Below are 17,544 nucleotides of genomic sequence, written 5' to 3'. Positions count from 1 at the left end.
GAGAGAGAGAGAGAGAGAGAGAGAGAGAGAGAGAGAGTGTTGTGATCGTAATGAGAGTTGCTTCTTCATTTTTACCTTTGAGCATATATAGTGGATTAGCGTGATATGTGGATGTACCAAAATGGAACCACATAAATCTCCGTATGCATTTTTTTAAAAAAAACTTTCTTTTGATTTTGATATTATTGTGCGTATGGTTTAGAAGTGATCTTTCTCCCAAAAAAGCTCACTTCCAATCGTATTCCTTTTTCCATCGTCGCGAAAATAGCCTCTTCATCAGCTCGACATAGAAAATGCATTCTTTTACCAAGACTTACATGAGGAGATTTATATGCGCTAAGCTCTAAGATTTTAGCCCCTTCGATTCGAGGGCAAAGTGTGCCAACTGGAAAAGGCACTCTACGGTCTCAAGCAATCCGATCGTGCTTGGTTTGAGCATTTCATAGCAATGTACTCCACATCAGGTTTCAAAGATGTGCTTCTGATTATTCAACATTCATTAAGAAGCATGGAGCTTCTTTATTTATAATTGCAGTTTATGTACAAGTCATTAATTGTTGTGACAGAACAACAATCTAGATGAGATTTATCTCTTACAACCTTTTTTAGCTCACCAAACAAGGCTTCATATGTAAGCACAACTAAGGATGGGAGCCGTTTCCCAAAAGCAAAACACTTCAGGACTTTAAGCGTACAAAGAGCCACCACCTCGACAGATACGTCTAAATATCTTATATTCAGCAAGATTTTCTTGATAATATCTGGAAAAAAAATGCCAAAATCTCTTGTGAAATTGCCGAGAAGGCGATTTGCCACTATGATCTCCTCCTTCATAAGAAAAACACGTACACTTATATGTACGTAGTCCCCAAAACATACATACATATAAGAGCTTCCCAAGCTCTAAGATTTGAAGGGTCTCGCACCATAATAACAACCTGTTTATGCCAAAACCCTAAATCTGAATACTCCGTCTTGCATTACTTAAGATCTTATTGTTCGAAAAAATATCAGAACAGTTAGCTTCTTGATTGAATCTTTCAGACAATAAGAAGCTATTGAAGGTCTTCGGATTCATCATGATTTGAGCTTCGGCAGTGAAAATCGCTTGAACGGGCCGGTGATCGGACAGCCGGGATTCACCTCTACCATACTGGTTTTGCTTCAATCCCTTGCCCTGCCATAAAATCCGGTCGCACCTGTGGAAAACCGATCTCTTTTAGGAATTTCTCACTCTAGAATGCTTTGAATATTATAATATGATGGAAGGAAAGAGTGTTTTTTGACACTGAATTCTCAGTGATCTAAAATTCTTATACACAGTCACTGTTTATGTGGCATACATGCACCCCAATCTGAGCCATTCAAGTCATGGACCCCACATGAAGAGCTGGACATAATCGTCTTCGTGGCTGTCGAATGGACCACTAAAATGGAAAATATTCAGTAGTCCAAATTTAACAAACAAAGTTACATTAATCAGGGATTAAGATTATTGGGTCATCCTGATTTTTTGGGCTGTGACCCATCTAAAGTGGGGCACATGATTTGGATGGTTAAGATTAGATTACATGTTTTGATCTGTTCCATCTATATACATAGTAACTACTCACCATGCCGGAGCACGCCATTTTTCGCCCTTTTTACCTTGATCGGAACCGTAATATTGATCAGAGTTCGGATGATACTTATATGTGGGCGCGAACTCGATCGCCCCCTCGTGCCAACCTTTGAAGACTCTGCCGTCGGAGAGCTCAGCCGTCAGCTACAAATTCAAAGAGATTTTTGGGTAATGTTCAGGAAAAAAAAATCATTTCTAGATAATTTGAAACATTCTGATGAAATTGTTTATACCTGATCATGTTCTAATAAGATGTCCCAATCCATTTTTTCTACGATTGATCGGGTTGTCGCCTCAGGCATAGAGATTCGGTAGTTCAAATCGCCTAACCAGATTACCTGACTGCAAGAGATGGAAGATTGTTAGAAATCTATGAAGAATCTAAGATGTTGCGAATTTATGATTCTAGTCCAAGGCCCATAATCTAGAATTTAGATGATTTTTAGTGGTATTTAGCGATATGATTATTTGATATTTTGAGTTTTTCCTAATATTGAAATGAGTTTGTTTACTTAGGATGCGTTTGGTTGCAACAAAAATCATGAAGTTTCATGATATTCCATGATTAATCAGTCTAATCTAGTGCGGAGTTTCATGATATTTCATGATATTTGGTGCAACCAAACACGCCCTGATGAGAAATGATGATGATGATACTATCTTGTTTTAACTGCTTATAATAATCCATGGGTAGTATATTTTGCACCTTTTACAATTAATCTAGGATTGAGTTAGTTGACCTAGCCATATAGCACCCCCCTTAGAATGATCCTCTTGTCGATCTTGACTGTCCTTTTGGTAGACCCCACCTTAGATTTCTCATGGCTCTCAAAAACCATTTTTATGGGACCATCCTAACCACATAATCATGATCCAAAAATCGGATTGATATAAACTAATATATGATTAATGAGAATTTCATAGTGTCGACAGCAAAAGTGGGCTCAAAGGATTGACTGTCTAGAACAGTTTTTAGACCATCGATGAATCCAATACATATTAGTTGCACCAAAGTACAGTGCAGGTGAGCTACACCGGATCATTACCATGTATAAACCAAAATCGCCAATGATATAGAAAACGATATTAGCCGCCCAAGCACAAGTTGTAATATAATATAGTAGTAATGAGTTGCACCACGTAACTTCTCAATTAGCCCATGATATGGAATTTGACTTCATATCTATTAAAATAGCCTATGATATTGAAAGGGATTTTATGAACTTTTATAAGTCTACACCTATAAGACAGCCCATCCACACAATACCACACGTGCCAACTTCGAAAATCAAACCAGTTGAGTCATCAGATTGACAGTGTTCAAAACATATCAAGGGCTTCAAAAAACTTGGCAAAATTTCCTTTAGCCGTCGATTTTTTTTTTTTTTTTTTGAGTTCTCCGGCCCACCTTATGAGTGGATTGGGCTGGTTTTCTGGGTGTGATATCTACATTGTGGGGCCCACCTCGAGGACGGATTAGATCTTGCACAACTAAGCGAGGCTGGTAAATCTGTTGGCATGTACCGATCCATATACTCCAGTGTGGCCTTAGTGAACCTATTGATTTTATTTATCAATTAAAATAGCCCATGACATAGAAAATTTTCAAGGACTCCAATTCTCCAACAGTAAGTAAACAAACCATTATCATTCTCAACAAATCAAGATCATGGCCCATTTAAAATCAGTAACTACTTTACTAAGTCATGATATAAGAAAAATAATAGTTATAGGATTAGGTTAATGGACTATTTAAATAATATACAACTATGAATCTATCACCTTGCCATGCCATAGGAAATTAAAAAAGAAGAAGAAGAAAGATAATACATGTGTTTAATTTAACTAATCTAACGTACTCATGATCAAGAATCTTTCGCGGCAAATCTAGAGATGGGCCACGCGGGAAGATTGTTCTTGATAATATTTCCATGGCATCTGAATTCCGGTGCAGTTCGTCGCCTTCTTTCCCTCCTGATGCCAAATGGCTACACACAAAGCAGAAGCTCGTTCCATGCAGGAGAAATCGAACTGATACCGAGCCCTGCATGAAATAAATGGAGATCAAAACTCTCGAAGATTGACTAAATGAAGAGGTAAATGTTATGGGACTAGTGATCTTCTTGACCATAAGTAGGATTTTTGTTAGATTTTCTCTTTTATCTTGCAATAGGGTTGCTAATCTCCTTTTATATATAGACTCCAATCCATCAATGCAACGGTTAGATTATCAACTCTCCCACAGTGGGAAAAAAAAAAACTCTCGACTTAAATGGTAAAAAAATGGTTTCTTGAAATAAATAACAACCGCAACATCTGCAACAACAACAACAACAATAATAGTAATAATAAGAATAATTATAATAATTACAAAATAGTAATATGTAACAGATTAGAAGCTTGATTAACAACCTGATGTGGGGAGTACCTGGGATTTCGAACCACTACGATCAAGAGGGCCTAATGGCCATTGATTGAACATTGCATTCATGAAATTTAAGTAAAAAATTCAAAATCAAGGGATGTTTTTACAGTAATAATAATATAACAAAACTTATGTTAATGGGCCCAACTTCGATGGATACAGCGTACGCCATGGTTTACTCCAATTTAGCACCATCCAAAGACAATGGGCGGGAATCTAAGATGTATTCAAAATGGGATTTTCAGACTCCATTTTGGAATGCATTGATATTATGTTTTAATGGTCTGATATTATTTTCTAAGTTTGGTTTTACGGGGAAAAAAGAAGAAGAGTAACATACCTTATTTCCGAGGCAACCCATGATCCCACAACCAACACATGAGACGCTTGGATTCTGGACATACCACCGGAGATCGGCTCGCATCCATACGGAGATGAAAATTCCCACCATCTGCTTACTGATGATGCACTTGAAGTCCGGTGGGACGCTTTCTCTTGAATCGCCGTCCTTGAATGGATAAACCTTTTGCTTCTCCCCCACTTTCGCCTCTTGGACGTTCTTCTTTGTGGTGGGCACCATCTTGTTTAGAGCAGATCGAATCAATGAATTCCATTTCATAGAAATTCTACCATTTTCGGGGCCTAGAACATTTCCGGTGCTCAACGGCACGATCTCTTGAAACCTTAAATCCAAAATAGTTAGATTAGAAGATCCATTACGAACAGCTATGATGTGTGCAATTTAACAAGTTTTGAGGCAATTTACAATAGTCTAATGACTTGGGACCGTATTATCGTCCATGGATATTGTTCATTTTCTTCGATTTTTAATAAAATACTCAAATTTATCTGATAAAAAAAAGAAAATGTTGGAAATTACCCAAGAACATAGATGTCACATTGGTTATTGCATGTGTCTAGCCAATCCTCCATGTCTAAATCATCAGGTGGCGCAACACCTCCAACGTTCCATGTGCCAGAAAAAATTCTATTTAGAAACAAAATCAAGTGAGAAATAAGAAAATTTGTGCAGATTAAGCTTAATTAGGAAGTTGTAAAATTGTAATGGATGCCTTTATTGGGTTGTGAAAGAGAGTGTAAAACAGGTGTTAGAGATAATTATGTAAGCTTACTTGTACTTGTATGAGTCCTTTTGATCATCAGAGAGTTCCTTGGGAATGAAGGGTTGGATTGAGGGTGGGCCTTCAAGAATGGTTTCGGTGTTTGGGAAGTCGGTGACGAATCGGTTGCTGCCCAACGGTTTTCGAAGTAGCTTATTAGCTACTAATCCAGGCCACATGACCTTCAAATCATACAAGATTTCCATTAGTTAGTTATTCATGTTACCACTAAAACATGTTGAGAGAGAGAGAGAGAGAGAGAGAGAGAGAGAGAGAGAGAGAGAGAGAGAGAGAGAGAGAGAGAGAGAGCATACATCTCCTTGCTTTCCTTGCATGATGCATCCTTGCATGATGCAGTGAGGTGTTGGAGATGATGGAAAGGAGAATGTACATAAAAGAAGCTAAAGAACAGATAGAAAAGGTTCATGGGATGGAGATGGCGTTGATTGGCCCGAGAGAAAGGTGGGGCCCACAAGCTCATCTAAGGCTTAAAAAGATGTGGTTTGGCAAGCTGGATGCATGTCATCTTATAACGAGGAAAATACTTGTGAGGTTAAGGACGAAAGCTGAGAGATGATACAGGACGTTGGTTTCTCACAATAGTTGTGATTGAGATCCCTCTCCAAGAAAAAGCTCTGTGGGGCCCACCATGGTATGCATATGTGTGACATCATCTCCATCCATCAGTTGACCCACTTCATTCATGTTAGGTCGTGACCCCCAAAAAAAATCAGTGAGATCCAAAACTCAAGTGGGCCACACCACAGGGAATTCATGAACAGTGGGGATGGAAAAGTTCACCATTGAAAACAAGGGTGAAGGGCAAAATCAAATATCAGTCTGATCCAAAACTTCCGTGGTGTGGCCCACTTGAGTTTTGGATTGGCGTATGGGGCTGATTTTTGGGAACCCATTTTAGAATGAGTTAGATCAAATGATGGACGGAGTGGATTTGAAACACACAACACAGATTTTATGTTGCACGGGCTCCCTGAAGTAGCTACTGTAGGAAATTCGTGCCCATAGGTACATAAGTCTACGGTCTAGAATGTTCCTTTCATGGTTTAATAACTGTTGATGGATGAGTTTATTTATTTATTTTGATATTTGTTTAAGGTGAGGCAGTTGGGTGGGCCACACCATGAAAAAGGCCACCACAAGTTGTCCTTGCAAGTTGCTCTTTTGGGTTGGTAGGATTAGGCATGTGGAGAATTTTGGAGTCCTGCTCCTTAGCAAATCTACAGTTTCCTGAGGTTTTCTTGCACACATGATTACGTAAGGCGGGGCCCATGGTTTGGTCATTCTATCCTTTTGTCTCTTTTTTTTTATTTTTTTTTATTTAATGTTTTTAAATACTGGGTGTCCAGATGACTCTCAAATTGGAAGATCCTGACCCTACAGTATATGACCTTTTATGTGCAATTATATTATTTTCACATCCCTCGATATAGAAGATTTCTGGGATGCCATACATTAACGGTGGTTCCTGGAAGATCCACGGCTTGGATCATCGAACGGTGGACCCCACATGAACGAAAGCCTGCAACGATTAGATGCTTGTGATTCGTGTGGGAGTGTGGGCTGCAGATCCATGTAGCCAAAATAGCAAGAAGTCGTGGCCTTTCGGCTGGCACGCCAGTAAGATAAATGATTAGATACTGCATGGCTACGGGTGGGCCCCACACAACTCCTATTTAGCAAACTAATTAGCTAGCTTAGGCTATTAATATCCTATTTCAAACAACTAAGATGGAACTGACCAATAACGAATATACCTAATAAACCCACAGCACAGATCTAAGCTACATATGGACAGTTGTGATCAACGGTCAGATCATTTTATCTGGCGTCGTTATTTGACAAAGCTCCTTGATTTGGCAGGAATATGCCTTTTTAAATAGTCCATTAATCCCTTACGGGCACACGGATCCTTACTCTTGCTCTGGTGGTAGACTCTAAGGAGTTCCGACATTTGGTTAAGGATTTGAGTATCCATAGGTGGTGAAATCCCACCAGGGTGTGCGTGTGTTTTTTTTTTTTTTTATTTTTCAAAAAAAAATCCATTAATCCCTTACGGGCAGATGGATTGGACGAGATTACATGACTACCATGATGTATGCGTAGCTCAAGTGGACCACAACTCATAAAACAGTGCGGATAATTACGTCTACCTGTTGAAACTTTCCTAGGGCCCAAAGAGATTATTATTTGTCATCCAACCCCTACATAAGGCCATAGATATCTGGATGGAGGGAAAAGACAAATATTAGCTTAATTCAAAACTTTTATGGCCCTCTACAAGTTTTCAATGGTAACCGTTCAATGCCCAAAGGTGAGCGTGGGAACCCACACGTACACTTTCCGATAGAAACTCTATTGAGTGCGTACACTATCCTCCACACGTATCATTCATGTATAGCTATCCAGACCATTAAATTGCTGGGCACTTTTTGGATGGAGAATGTCTTTAAAATGACACTGATCAAACGGATGGTTAAAAGTAAAACAGTGAATGGTCCAAATTTCAGTTACTATTATCTTTTCTGTGATTTTTTTGGGTACTTATGCTCCATCCACAGTTCGGATCCACAGTTCGGTCAGCGATTTAGATGGTCTGGATTTCTGGACAACTGTGGCACGTGTGGTCGTACAGTTACTATTATCTTTTCTGTGATTTTTTTGGGTACTTATGCTCCATCCACAGTTCGGATCCACAGTTCGGTCAGCGATTTAGATGGTCTGGATTTCTGGACAACTGTGGCACGTGTGGTCGTACAGTTACTATTATCTTTTCTGTGATTTTTTTGGGTACTTATGCTCCATCCACAGTTCGGATCCACAGTTCGGTCAGCGATTTAGATGGTCTGCATTTCTGGACAACTGTGGCACGTGTGGTTTTGCTTCATTTATGGCACGCTTCCTTGTCCTTGTTTAGCAACCATTGTAAAATCCAGGCATAAACTTTCGAAACCAATCTCCATCGTCCATTTGACTTTCTCAACGTTAGGAAGGTGATTATTAACATAGTATGTTCATTTCTTTTGGCTATGTCACGATCACCACATGGGACTCATAAGTGGAGATGTTTGGATGATCTTAACCATCCATCTTCTGGGAAATATTCTGAGCAGCCTGTGGTCCAATAATCATGCTTAAGTGTAATCCTGACCATTGATTTGTGTAGCTTAATGCTACCCATTAATTTTTTTTTTGGAATGGTCCATGTTTTGCTATGCATGTCCATCGAATCATTTTTTTTTTTGTTAGCTTGTTAGATCACCTACTGTCAGTTCACACTTCACTGTTAGTCATACGGCTGAAAGTTGGGCGGGTTCAACCCGACAGACCCGACATTGGGTTGGGCTTTGGAAGGACGTATCAGGTTTGGTCTTGGGCCATGCAAACGCCAACCTGATAAAACTTGGGTTGAACTCGCATTGAAGTCTCGGGTTGCCCGACCCAACCCGAACCTGATCAATATATAAGTTTCTTATAAATTAATTACAATTAAGTGTGGATTGTCTGTGTCGAACGCACAGGAAATTCCAATACCGTTGGGTTTCATTAGTCCACGTCATTTCCAATGACTCAACCTAGTAAGATACACCGGCCAAATAGATTGCTCGATACACAATATGACTTTTAAAGAAGTAGTTGTTATATATTTTAGCTTGTTTGTTCAGAAAAAAAATATTCTTTACGATAGATAACTACATATAATTGATAAAATTATAGATATAAAAAATAAAACTTGTATTGAAAATATACTAGACTAATATAATAATAAAAATATTAGCATATATCTACCTGACCAACTCGGCCAACCTGACCGAACCCACTTGGGTTGGGCTCAGGTTGAGAATTCCCAACCCCAGGTTGGGTTGGGTTAGGTTAGGGTTGAGGTACAGGAACTTTGGCTTGGGCTAGGGTTGAGCACCAACTCGACCCAGCCTGCCTGACTTTTAGCCCTAGTTAGCCACCCCTACTAGGGAATCGATATGAAGACCTCAGTGTTGAAACGTCCGAGATTAGAATCACCTGTTCAGTGGAAGTTTCTCAATGGAACATCCAGATTGATGGTTTTTATTATTATTATCAGAAGAACGTTTTTCGTGTGGGCCCCAGTGGCGGGATACATACATACTGTTGATAGTGAATCGAGACATAGGTAAAACGAAACCTATACCTATGGAGCTGGACAGGTTATTGTTTAAAGAGAAATGATATCAACCACTCCGTGAGACATGGAATGCCATGCCGCGTCAACCAAGAATCTCCACCGTATGATTGGAGGCAGTATGATCAGGACATTTGTTTTTATGGGACACCATTTGGATAGGCCACATCCATAGTAATAAAGGGGATCGGGTTCTGTATCCACCTTATCGGTGGCCTGAACAAGGGTAGAATTCTTTCAAAATAGGCAACAGTGAAATTTAACTGGGCACAAATCAAAACAACTGGATGGTTAGAGTTATCTAATTATAGCAATTTTAGCTCTATGGCCCACCCAATCACTGCCCTGATCGCCATATATATATTTTTTCCATATGCCATGGGTTCCAACCGACGGCTCATAGTCATTGGCAGACAAAGTGCGTTTCAACTATTAGGTTACGGGTTTGAGTGCCCCTGTGTATGTTTTTATTTATTTATTTATTAAACTTGTATAATGCATTTAATCACAGTACCATCTCTTATTTAAAAATGAGAGGTGTTGAAACTTTGGTAGAGCTCGATGGATGATGGGCATGTGGATTGGGTATTGAGAAATTTTGGACAGTAAACCCCAACTTTTACCCACCGTCTTTTCTAAGTAGTCCCAAACTTTACTTTTCCAAACTAAACCATTCTGTACAATAGTATATACTATCTGTAGGTGAAAATACCCTGGATCTATGGCTACGAATTATAACCGTAGCTATAGGCAAACATGAAATTCAACAAGGTTACCCATAGCTACGGTTATAATTCGTATCCATATGTTTGTCTCGTTGAAATTCGTACTTGCCTCATTGAAATTCATGTTTTCTAATCGCTATGGTTATAATCCATAGCCATATATTTCACGGTGTCCCCCTAGTGAAAGGTTATTTTCTTCTGCAAATAGTATGTCCATAATGAATGGTTTAATTTGGAAAAGTAATGTTTGGGAGCGTTTAGAAAAGATGGTGGGTAAAAGGTGAGGTTTACAGTCGTAAATTTCTCTTGGGTATTACACCCACCAGGCCCAGTTAGAGATGAATGGTCCTGTCAGGGTTCTGTGGGGCCCATGGTGATGTATGGTGATGTATATGTTTTATCCAAGATGTCTATCCATTTTGATAAATCATTTTAAGTTATAAGCTCAAAAAGTAGGTAGATCGAAGGCTCAAGTATACCACACAACATGAAGCAATTGGAATTAAAACCTTACACAAGTTTTGGATCAAGCTGATATTTATTTTTCTCTTTCATACAGTTCTACGTGACCTCATGAATAGTTTGGATGGTAAATAAACATCACGGTGGCCTTAGGAAGTTTTCAACGGTAGGAATTCAGTCCCAACTACTTTCTGTTGTTGGATCCATTTTAGCTTTTAATTAATCTGCCTCCTTTTTGACTTATACCTAAAATAATCTGTCAAAATAGATAGACAGTGTGGATAAAACATTTATATCATGGTGGGCCTCACAATCCTTGACAAGACCGTCCTTTTCTAAATAAGTCCTAACAGGCGGGGTACTACCCAATCTGCATCCATCAATGGGGCACCTAGAAATTATATGCATTCCTGGCATTTAAGTAATTCAAATTAGGTTGTCCAAATTATGAGTACCACTTTAGATATATCAAGAACAAAAAGTTATGCTTATGAGTCACTCACTGACACAGATTTTAGGGTCATTGATTTGAAAATCTCTAATGTTTTAATTTCTGGAGATTTTAAAAATTTCATGCCTGTTTGGCTTCTTAGATTTGAACTCTAAAAAATCTAAATATTGTGTTTGGCAACCTAACTAGCTATAGATAGGTGTACCTCGGGCGTAACTTGTACAAAAGACTATGGGCTGGCAAGGAAAGTCCAAAGGTCTAGCGGGCCTCTGCAATGGAAACTCCTTAAATACTTTCTCGCTTAAAATTATGTTGGTGTATGCACATGAAAATAAATTTGATGACATAAATCATCTCAAATTTTCTAACATAACCATATTATCTTGGGTCTATATATAAGCAACAGTTGGGTTCACATATTTACTAGTGTAGATTGTTGATTAAGTGTCTTTAATTTGGTGCAAATTTTTTTCTTGGTTAAACTGAGGTATGTTTCGGTTGACCGTTGTATGCTGTGATGTATTCAGTCTAAAAGTGCTCTAGTTTGTCAATTAGTGTGAGGGTTGAGTCGGTAAGTCAAGTGAGCCCCATATGAAGATCATTCAAGCTATTGCCTCAACCGGATGTGTGTTTCGAGATCTTCAAAGGTAAATTCAGCCTCACATCCCATGTCCCAAAACGCCCACATAAATAAATCCTTAAAAGCCTTAGAACAATATAAGAGTTAAAAGTCTGAAAACTTGTTTTTAAACAAGAAAATTTTTTAAGTTTTCTGCTTAGTTCGATGACATCGAGCTTACGTCGATGACATCGAACACTCATGTTCGATGACATCGAACAAGCTTCGATGACATCGAAATGAGACCTTTTATGTCCAGCAACCACATAATATTTAGACAAAATATTCGATGAATTGAACATGCCTTCGATGACATCGAACATCAGTAATCGATGACATGGAAGGCAGGTCGATGACAGCGAAAAACTTAGAGCATTGTCCAGCAAAACTTCTTAGAAAATATTCTGACTTTGCTCAAGGAATCGAACGAACTTCGATGTTATCGAAATTCAAATTTTGATGACATTGAGCAAGGTTCGATGACATCAAATCTGGACAAGTCTGTGTCCAACAAGCTTCAAAGGTAAATCAACCGAAATGTTCGAGGAATCGAGCTAGCCTTGATGACATCGAAATTCAAACTTCGATGACATCGAAGACACCTTGATGACATCGAAGACACCTCGATGACATCGAAATTGGACAAAGAAGTGTTTAGCAAGTCTTCAAGGAATATCTTCTTGAATGATCGATAAATTGAATTGGGATTTGATGACATTGAAATTCAAACTTCGATGACATCGAATCATTCTCGATGACATCGAATCATTCTCGATGACATCGAATACAGGCTTAAAAGTGTCCAGTAAGCTCTTGTGTATTATCACATATAATGTCAAGGAATTAAACTGTAATTCCATGACATCGGAGTTTAAATCTCGATGACATCTGTTGAGGATCGAATATTGCATATCAGACCCCGATTACTGCCTGATTTTACGTACACGATAATGCCTAATATTATAATTTAATCGTGTTTTTCTTGCAGGATGTAATAAGGAGTTTTGATTGAAAAAGAGTATTAAAAGTATGGATTTAATGCTCCGAAGTCACCAGAGCAAGGAATGAACTCCAGGGGACCGAGATCGATGGATATACACGCCAGAGATCCGAGAAAATTGAGAAACTGAAGCTCAAGTGGCCTAAAAGTTAGTCAGAATGCAAGATCACAGGGTTTCCACCATCCACTCAGTTCGAAACTTCATACATGGCCTGAGGACCATAAATTAACCATACACATCAAATTTCAGCCATTAGATCCTCGTGGAAGTGGCCCAACAGAGAGATCAGAGGGCGCTAGCCATTAAAGAGCATCTTGGCAATCCAGAAGCGATTAAGGCTCAAACTTAAGCGTTAGAAAGAGCATGAAAAATAACAAATCCTAGTGAAATTTTGTGTCATTTGCATGGTGCAATCAGGAGATACTGACGGCAGAAGATATAACAAAAGAGAAGGGCAAATCTGTAAATAGATGTGCCATGCATGGCATACGTGAAGCAAATTGTATTTTTAATGGTGAATGTTGTCCATACATCGGTTAAGCGTGTGGCCCACCCTGAAGTCATATCTGCTTTAAACTAGAGGCCATGGGCCAACACTATGTACAGGAGCTGATGGAGGGAGTGAATTTCTAGGACAGGCATCACAGTGGACCCCACCATTTTTTTACGCAAAACGTCCAAACAGAGACTTTCGCACGTCCAGTGACGGACGTGCTCTCACCGGCTAATCACAGTGGGCCACATCCATCGCCCAAATGGACGATCTGAACCATCTATTTTCTCCATAGGGTGCCCAAGACCTTGTCCAATGTCTTCTTCTGTTCCCATGCGCGCGCACACATGTAACTCATGATCAAATGCAAGACGGACGACTAGAAGATCTGGTACCATGGGCCGCATCAAACTCGAGACAAATCAGCCTGTCCCGAACGGTTTTTCGTCCTGAATCCAATGGACGGCTTGGATTTCTCAAAACAACAGTGAAGTGGGCCCCACCATCGTCACAGCGTCAATGACGCTGCTCTGTTTTGCGGTCCGGAAGAACCGGACATTCCAAATCGTCTTGGCCCACTGGCGATGATCAGATGTCCGATCTTAACCGCCCATCATACAGAGGGGCTCGCTTTAGCCAAGCCCATGTTGTCTTTATACACTCATACATGCGCAGGTGCTGGTTTCAATGATCACAAACGGACTGTCTTACAACTGTTGCAGCTAATCTCTTCCATGGGTCACGCTGAATCTGATCCAAAACCGACCATCTCCGGTCGAAATTTCGAGGAGAATCTGGTGAACGGAGTGGATCTCTTGTTCGAATTCAAGAATGGGCCCCACCGAAAAAATAGCGTAAGAATTCTATTCCTGCTACGATTCGGACTGCGAAGAAAGGATGGTTCCAACTCTAGCAGCGTGCGTGAGGAGCTTCGGCTCTCTCCGAACGGACGTCCTTTTGGCCAATAAAAGAAAGAGAAAGAGAAAAGAGAGGGGGAGCCGTGGGAGGACGATCATGCTCGGCAGACTTTTGCTGGGAGAGAGGCTTTGGACTTGAGCTTGGATCTGGAGTAGGGAGAGAGATAGATAGTAAAAGGTTTTTTTCCTTTTTATCTTTGTTTAAGGGTTAGCCACATCATGACGGGCTAAACCTCTTAGCTGGGGCTACGAGGTGAAGCTTGTAGCCTGATGGGAGCTTTTACTTATGCTTTTTTTTTTGTTTAAACTGAATTGATGTTGTTTTTAGTTTAATTAAAGGAATGTTTTTTTTTTGTCTTTAATGGTCTGTTGTGACTAAAATTACAATGGATCTGCAATGGCCTTGAATATCTCCTTTTCCCTTTTGATGTATATGACGTCAGGAAGCCCTGTTGTTCACCATCGTCTCCTGGGCATGGTCGGATGATGATACCCTTCCTAACTTTCATGCATTGTGATTGGTTGGTAATTAGTTTAATTCTGTTGTTTGCTTTGCCTCTTGGGCATAGATTAATGATGGAATCCATTTTAATTCATATACTTTTTATCTCTTTAAAAACTATATTAAAAGAAGTTCAGTTTAGTTTACATGATGATGGCATAAGATTTCCCTGATCTCTACAAGTGGATCCTCTGAATCCCCAGTTTCTCTTCCTTTGAATTCCTTAAGTTTAGATTAATCTCTCACCATTATTCATCAATTTACATTTGATTTAGATTACATCTTTTACTAGTTCTATATCTAGTTAGTTTCAGATCACGTACAAGTTTCAGTCCCTGTGGATTCGACCTTAGTCTTATCGAGTTTATTACTATATCACAACCCTATACTTGGAGAGTGAACAATATCGAATCAGGTTTGATGACATCGATCTTCTTTAAAAAAGTTCCCGGAATGTTTTTTAGTTGAGTTCGTATCATTGAACTGATATTCAATGACATCGAAAGTATACGTTCGATGACATCGAACTTAGTTAGAAACTGACAGTTTTATTTCCTTTGGAGCCTTTTGCCTTTATAAAGAGAGCTTGTTCTTAGTTGCAAAATGGAGAAAAAGAGAGAGCTTTGAGAGAGTAATTGCATACCACCTACCCTAAGCCCTTTTTTTTATGAGAGTTCATCCTTTAATCCACCCTCATCATTAATATTCAATAGAGTGGATTGGTGAATGAATTTCCTCACTCAAGGATGATCCAGCTACTATCTTAATAGCAAATCATTGAGCTGAGATCCCTTGAATGCTTATAGAGCGTGGACTCTCTCCGTCTCTAAAATGAGTAACATTTATTAGAGTAGATTCCAACATAACCTTGACCTAACCCGTCGCCTTACATTGGAGCATCATTAGTGTTACGGATCAAGGAAGCTGAAGAATCTCCGTCATCAAGGGAGCATATCTTCATCAACCTGCAGAACGGAGCTTATCTACTTATCTGTAAGTCATTAGAGTCCAGAGATCCTGTTGATCATTCCTTGTATAGGATTGGGTCACAGGTGCATCTCACCCCTTATAAGCCCTCATCGTAGGCCTCCGACGGGAGAGTGCGTTTAGGTGCTTAGTATAGGACCCTTGCTCTTGTGTAGGGCATAAACTCATATCCTTTGTGCAGGTCCTTGACATGTGTGGCCTAAATCAGGTTCCTTGTGTGGATCCTTGACCTGTGTGGTCTAAGCTAGGGTCCTTATATAGATCCTTAACTTGTATGGTTTAAACTAGGGTCCTTGTGTGGATCCTTGACCCGTGTGGTCTAAACTAGGTTCCTTGTGTGGATCATTCGCTCTTGTGTAGGGCATAAAACCTAGGTTCCTTGTGTGGATCCTTTGCTCTTGTGTAGGGCATAAAACCTAGGTTCCTTGTGTGGATCCTTTGCTCTTGTGTAGGATATAAAACGTAGGTGCTTTGTGTTGGACATTTGATCTTGTGTAGGGTATAAACTTTTGCCTTGTGTAGGCATGTTTAGGTACCTTGTGTAGGTCCTAGAGTCAACCTTGTATAGGTTGTAAAGGTTTGAGGTGAACTTGATTTGAAACCTTCGTTAGTGAAATCCGGTACACTCAAGGGTTGAATGCGTTCGCCTGGATTAAAGTAGGCACATAGCTGAACCACTATAAACGACTGTGTTTGGGATTGATATTTGCATATTCTTTTATTGTGTTTACTTTAAATGATCACATGAAGCATGATAACATGAATATTTAGAACTGATAAGAATTACATCCTACACACCTTCACATAGTTCATCCATCATAGACTAATTGCTATATCTTATTTAATATTGAGTAGTTTTGTGATTGGATCCTCTACTTGGCTTAGAAGCCATTAGAGTCGAAATGAGTATATCTTGATAGTTGCACATTAGATCAAGATTAGGTTAATAGGATTTTAAATTGCCACAAAATTTTATAAAGTCCTATTCACCTCCCTCTAGGACACTTTGACCTATTCCTACTTTTGCTATAGCGGTCTTTACCGCAATTTCACGGTCAACTGAAGGTCCAGTTGGGTCGGTCGAAGAATGCTATGAAGTGTTTGGTCAATCGAAGGTCCAGTTGGGTCGACCGAATGGATACATAAGTTTTTACGAAAGTGCGGGTTTTGTTTCTTAATTCTATACGATAGTATATAAGTACATCCATAGATGCGATTGGATAATGCTAGAGGCATTATAAAGTGATGTAGAGTGGGTCGTGGACACTTTAATGTCCAAGATGGACCAGAGAAGGTCCGATCGGAGGCGGAAATGATCTGGACTGTCAGAACATTAAAACAGGTGTATCTCGCAAACCGGAATGAGCTATTTAATGTGCCATATATGGTTTTGGTGTAGGAGAAGCTACTTTAGCCACCCAACCCACTATGTTGGGTTACCCACGCCGAATTTCTGAGATTCCATTAGATCGATGGTTGAATATCTATTTTATTACTATTTTTACTATTTCTAGTAAGTTTTAGTTAGATCATAACTTTTGATCCATTGAGCTTTAGGACTTGTGTCTAACATGAAAAGTTGCTTAGAAAATTTAAGAGAATAACATGGTTAGGCCAAATAGGACATTTATTATTTTTGGTCAAAAATAATGAAGTCTAGTAGGAATTATGACTGTTTATAAATAGTAAATTTACTATTTATAGTAAGTCACAAATTTTAGGGAGTTTGAGTTGGAGTTTGATTCCGAAACTTCTTCCAAGGTTTGATATCACTAATTAAAGGGTTGTAAATTCGTTTTTATCATCTATCAATCAAATTTTAAATTTTTAAAATTTATTTCTATTTTCTTATTTTCTATTGTGGATTTGAGGTATCTCTGTGAGGAGTCCAGAGAAGCTTCGTGGATTCGGAGTAGTTATCCCCTTGAGGAAGACAATGATCGACCTCATCATGTCCATCCCTACATCATAAAGGCTAGCATAAATTTTCTAGGGTTTGAAGGAAAAAGGAATTTCATTTGTAAGTTATTCCAACTCTTATAA

The 17,544-nt window shown here is 39.2% G+C and overlaps 1 protein-coding gene across 1 annotated transcript; it reads right to left on the bottom strand.

Moving 5' to 3' along the window:
- Positions 1-499: 499 nt before the first annotated feature.
- LOC131251609 (type IV inositol polyphosphate 5-phosphatase 9-like) lies at positions 500-5,683 on the bottom strand. Its single transcript, XM_058252445.1, has 8 exons — positions 5,482-5,683; positions 5,180-5,349; positions 4,927-5,034; positions 4,387-4,729; positions 3,481-3,665; positions 1,855-1,963; positions 1,614-1,765; positions 500-1,199 (listed from the first exon to the last, which is right to left on the bottom strand). The coding sequence occupies exons 1-8, from the start codon at positions 5,515-5,517 to the stop codon at positions 956-958; spliced, it is 1,347 nt and encodes a 448-aa protein (XP_058108428.1). The 5' UTR covers positions 5,518-5,683; the 3' UTR covers positions 500-955.
- Positions 5,684-17,544: the final 11,861 nt, after the last annotated feature.

This window comes from Magnolia sinica, chromosome 7, assembly GCF_029962835.1.
Source record: "Magnolia sinica isolate HGM2019 chromosome 7, MsV1, whole genome shotgun sequence".
Classification (NCBI taxonomy): Eukaryota; Viridiplantae; Streptophyta; class Magnoliopsida; order Magnoliales; family Magnoliaceae; genus Magnolia; species Magnolia sinica.
The sequence above is the reverse complement of the archived record's forward strand: the minus strand, read 5'-3'. Positions and strand labels throughout refer to the sequence as shown.

What these genes read in the sequence shown, in the direction of transcription:
- LOC131251609 (XM_058252445.1), bottom strand. Translation starts at nt 5,517, where the DNA reads ATGCAAGGATGCATCATGCAAGGAAAGCAAGGAGAT. An exon ending in AAGGACTCATACAAGTACAA is followed by an intron (nt 5,035 to 5,179) that starts GTAAGCTTACAT and finishes GTTTCTAAATAG; the next exon opens with AATTTTTTCTGGCACATGGA. An exon ending in CGAAAGATTCTTGATCATGA is followed by an intron (nt 1,964 to 3,480) that starts GTACGTTAGATT and finishes CATCTCTTGCAG; the next exon opens with TCAGGTAATCTGGTTAGGCG.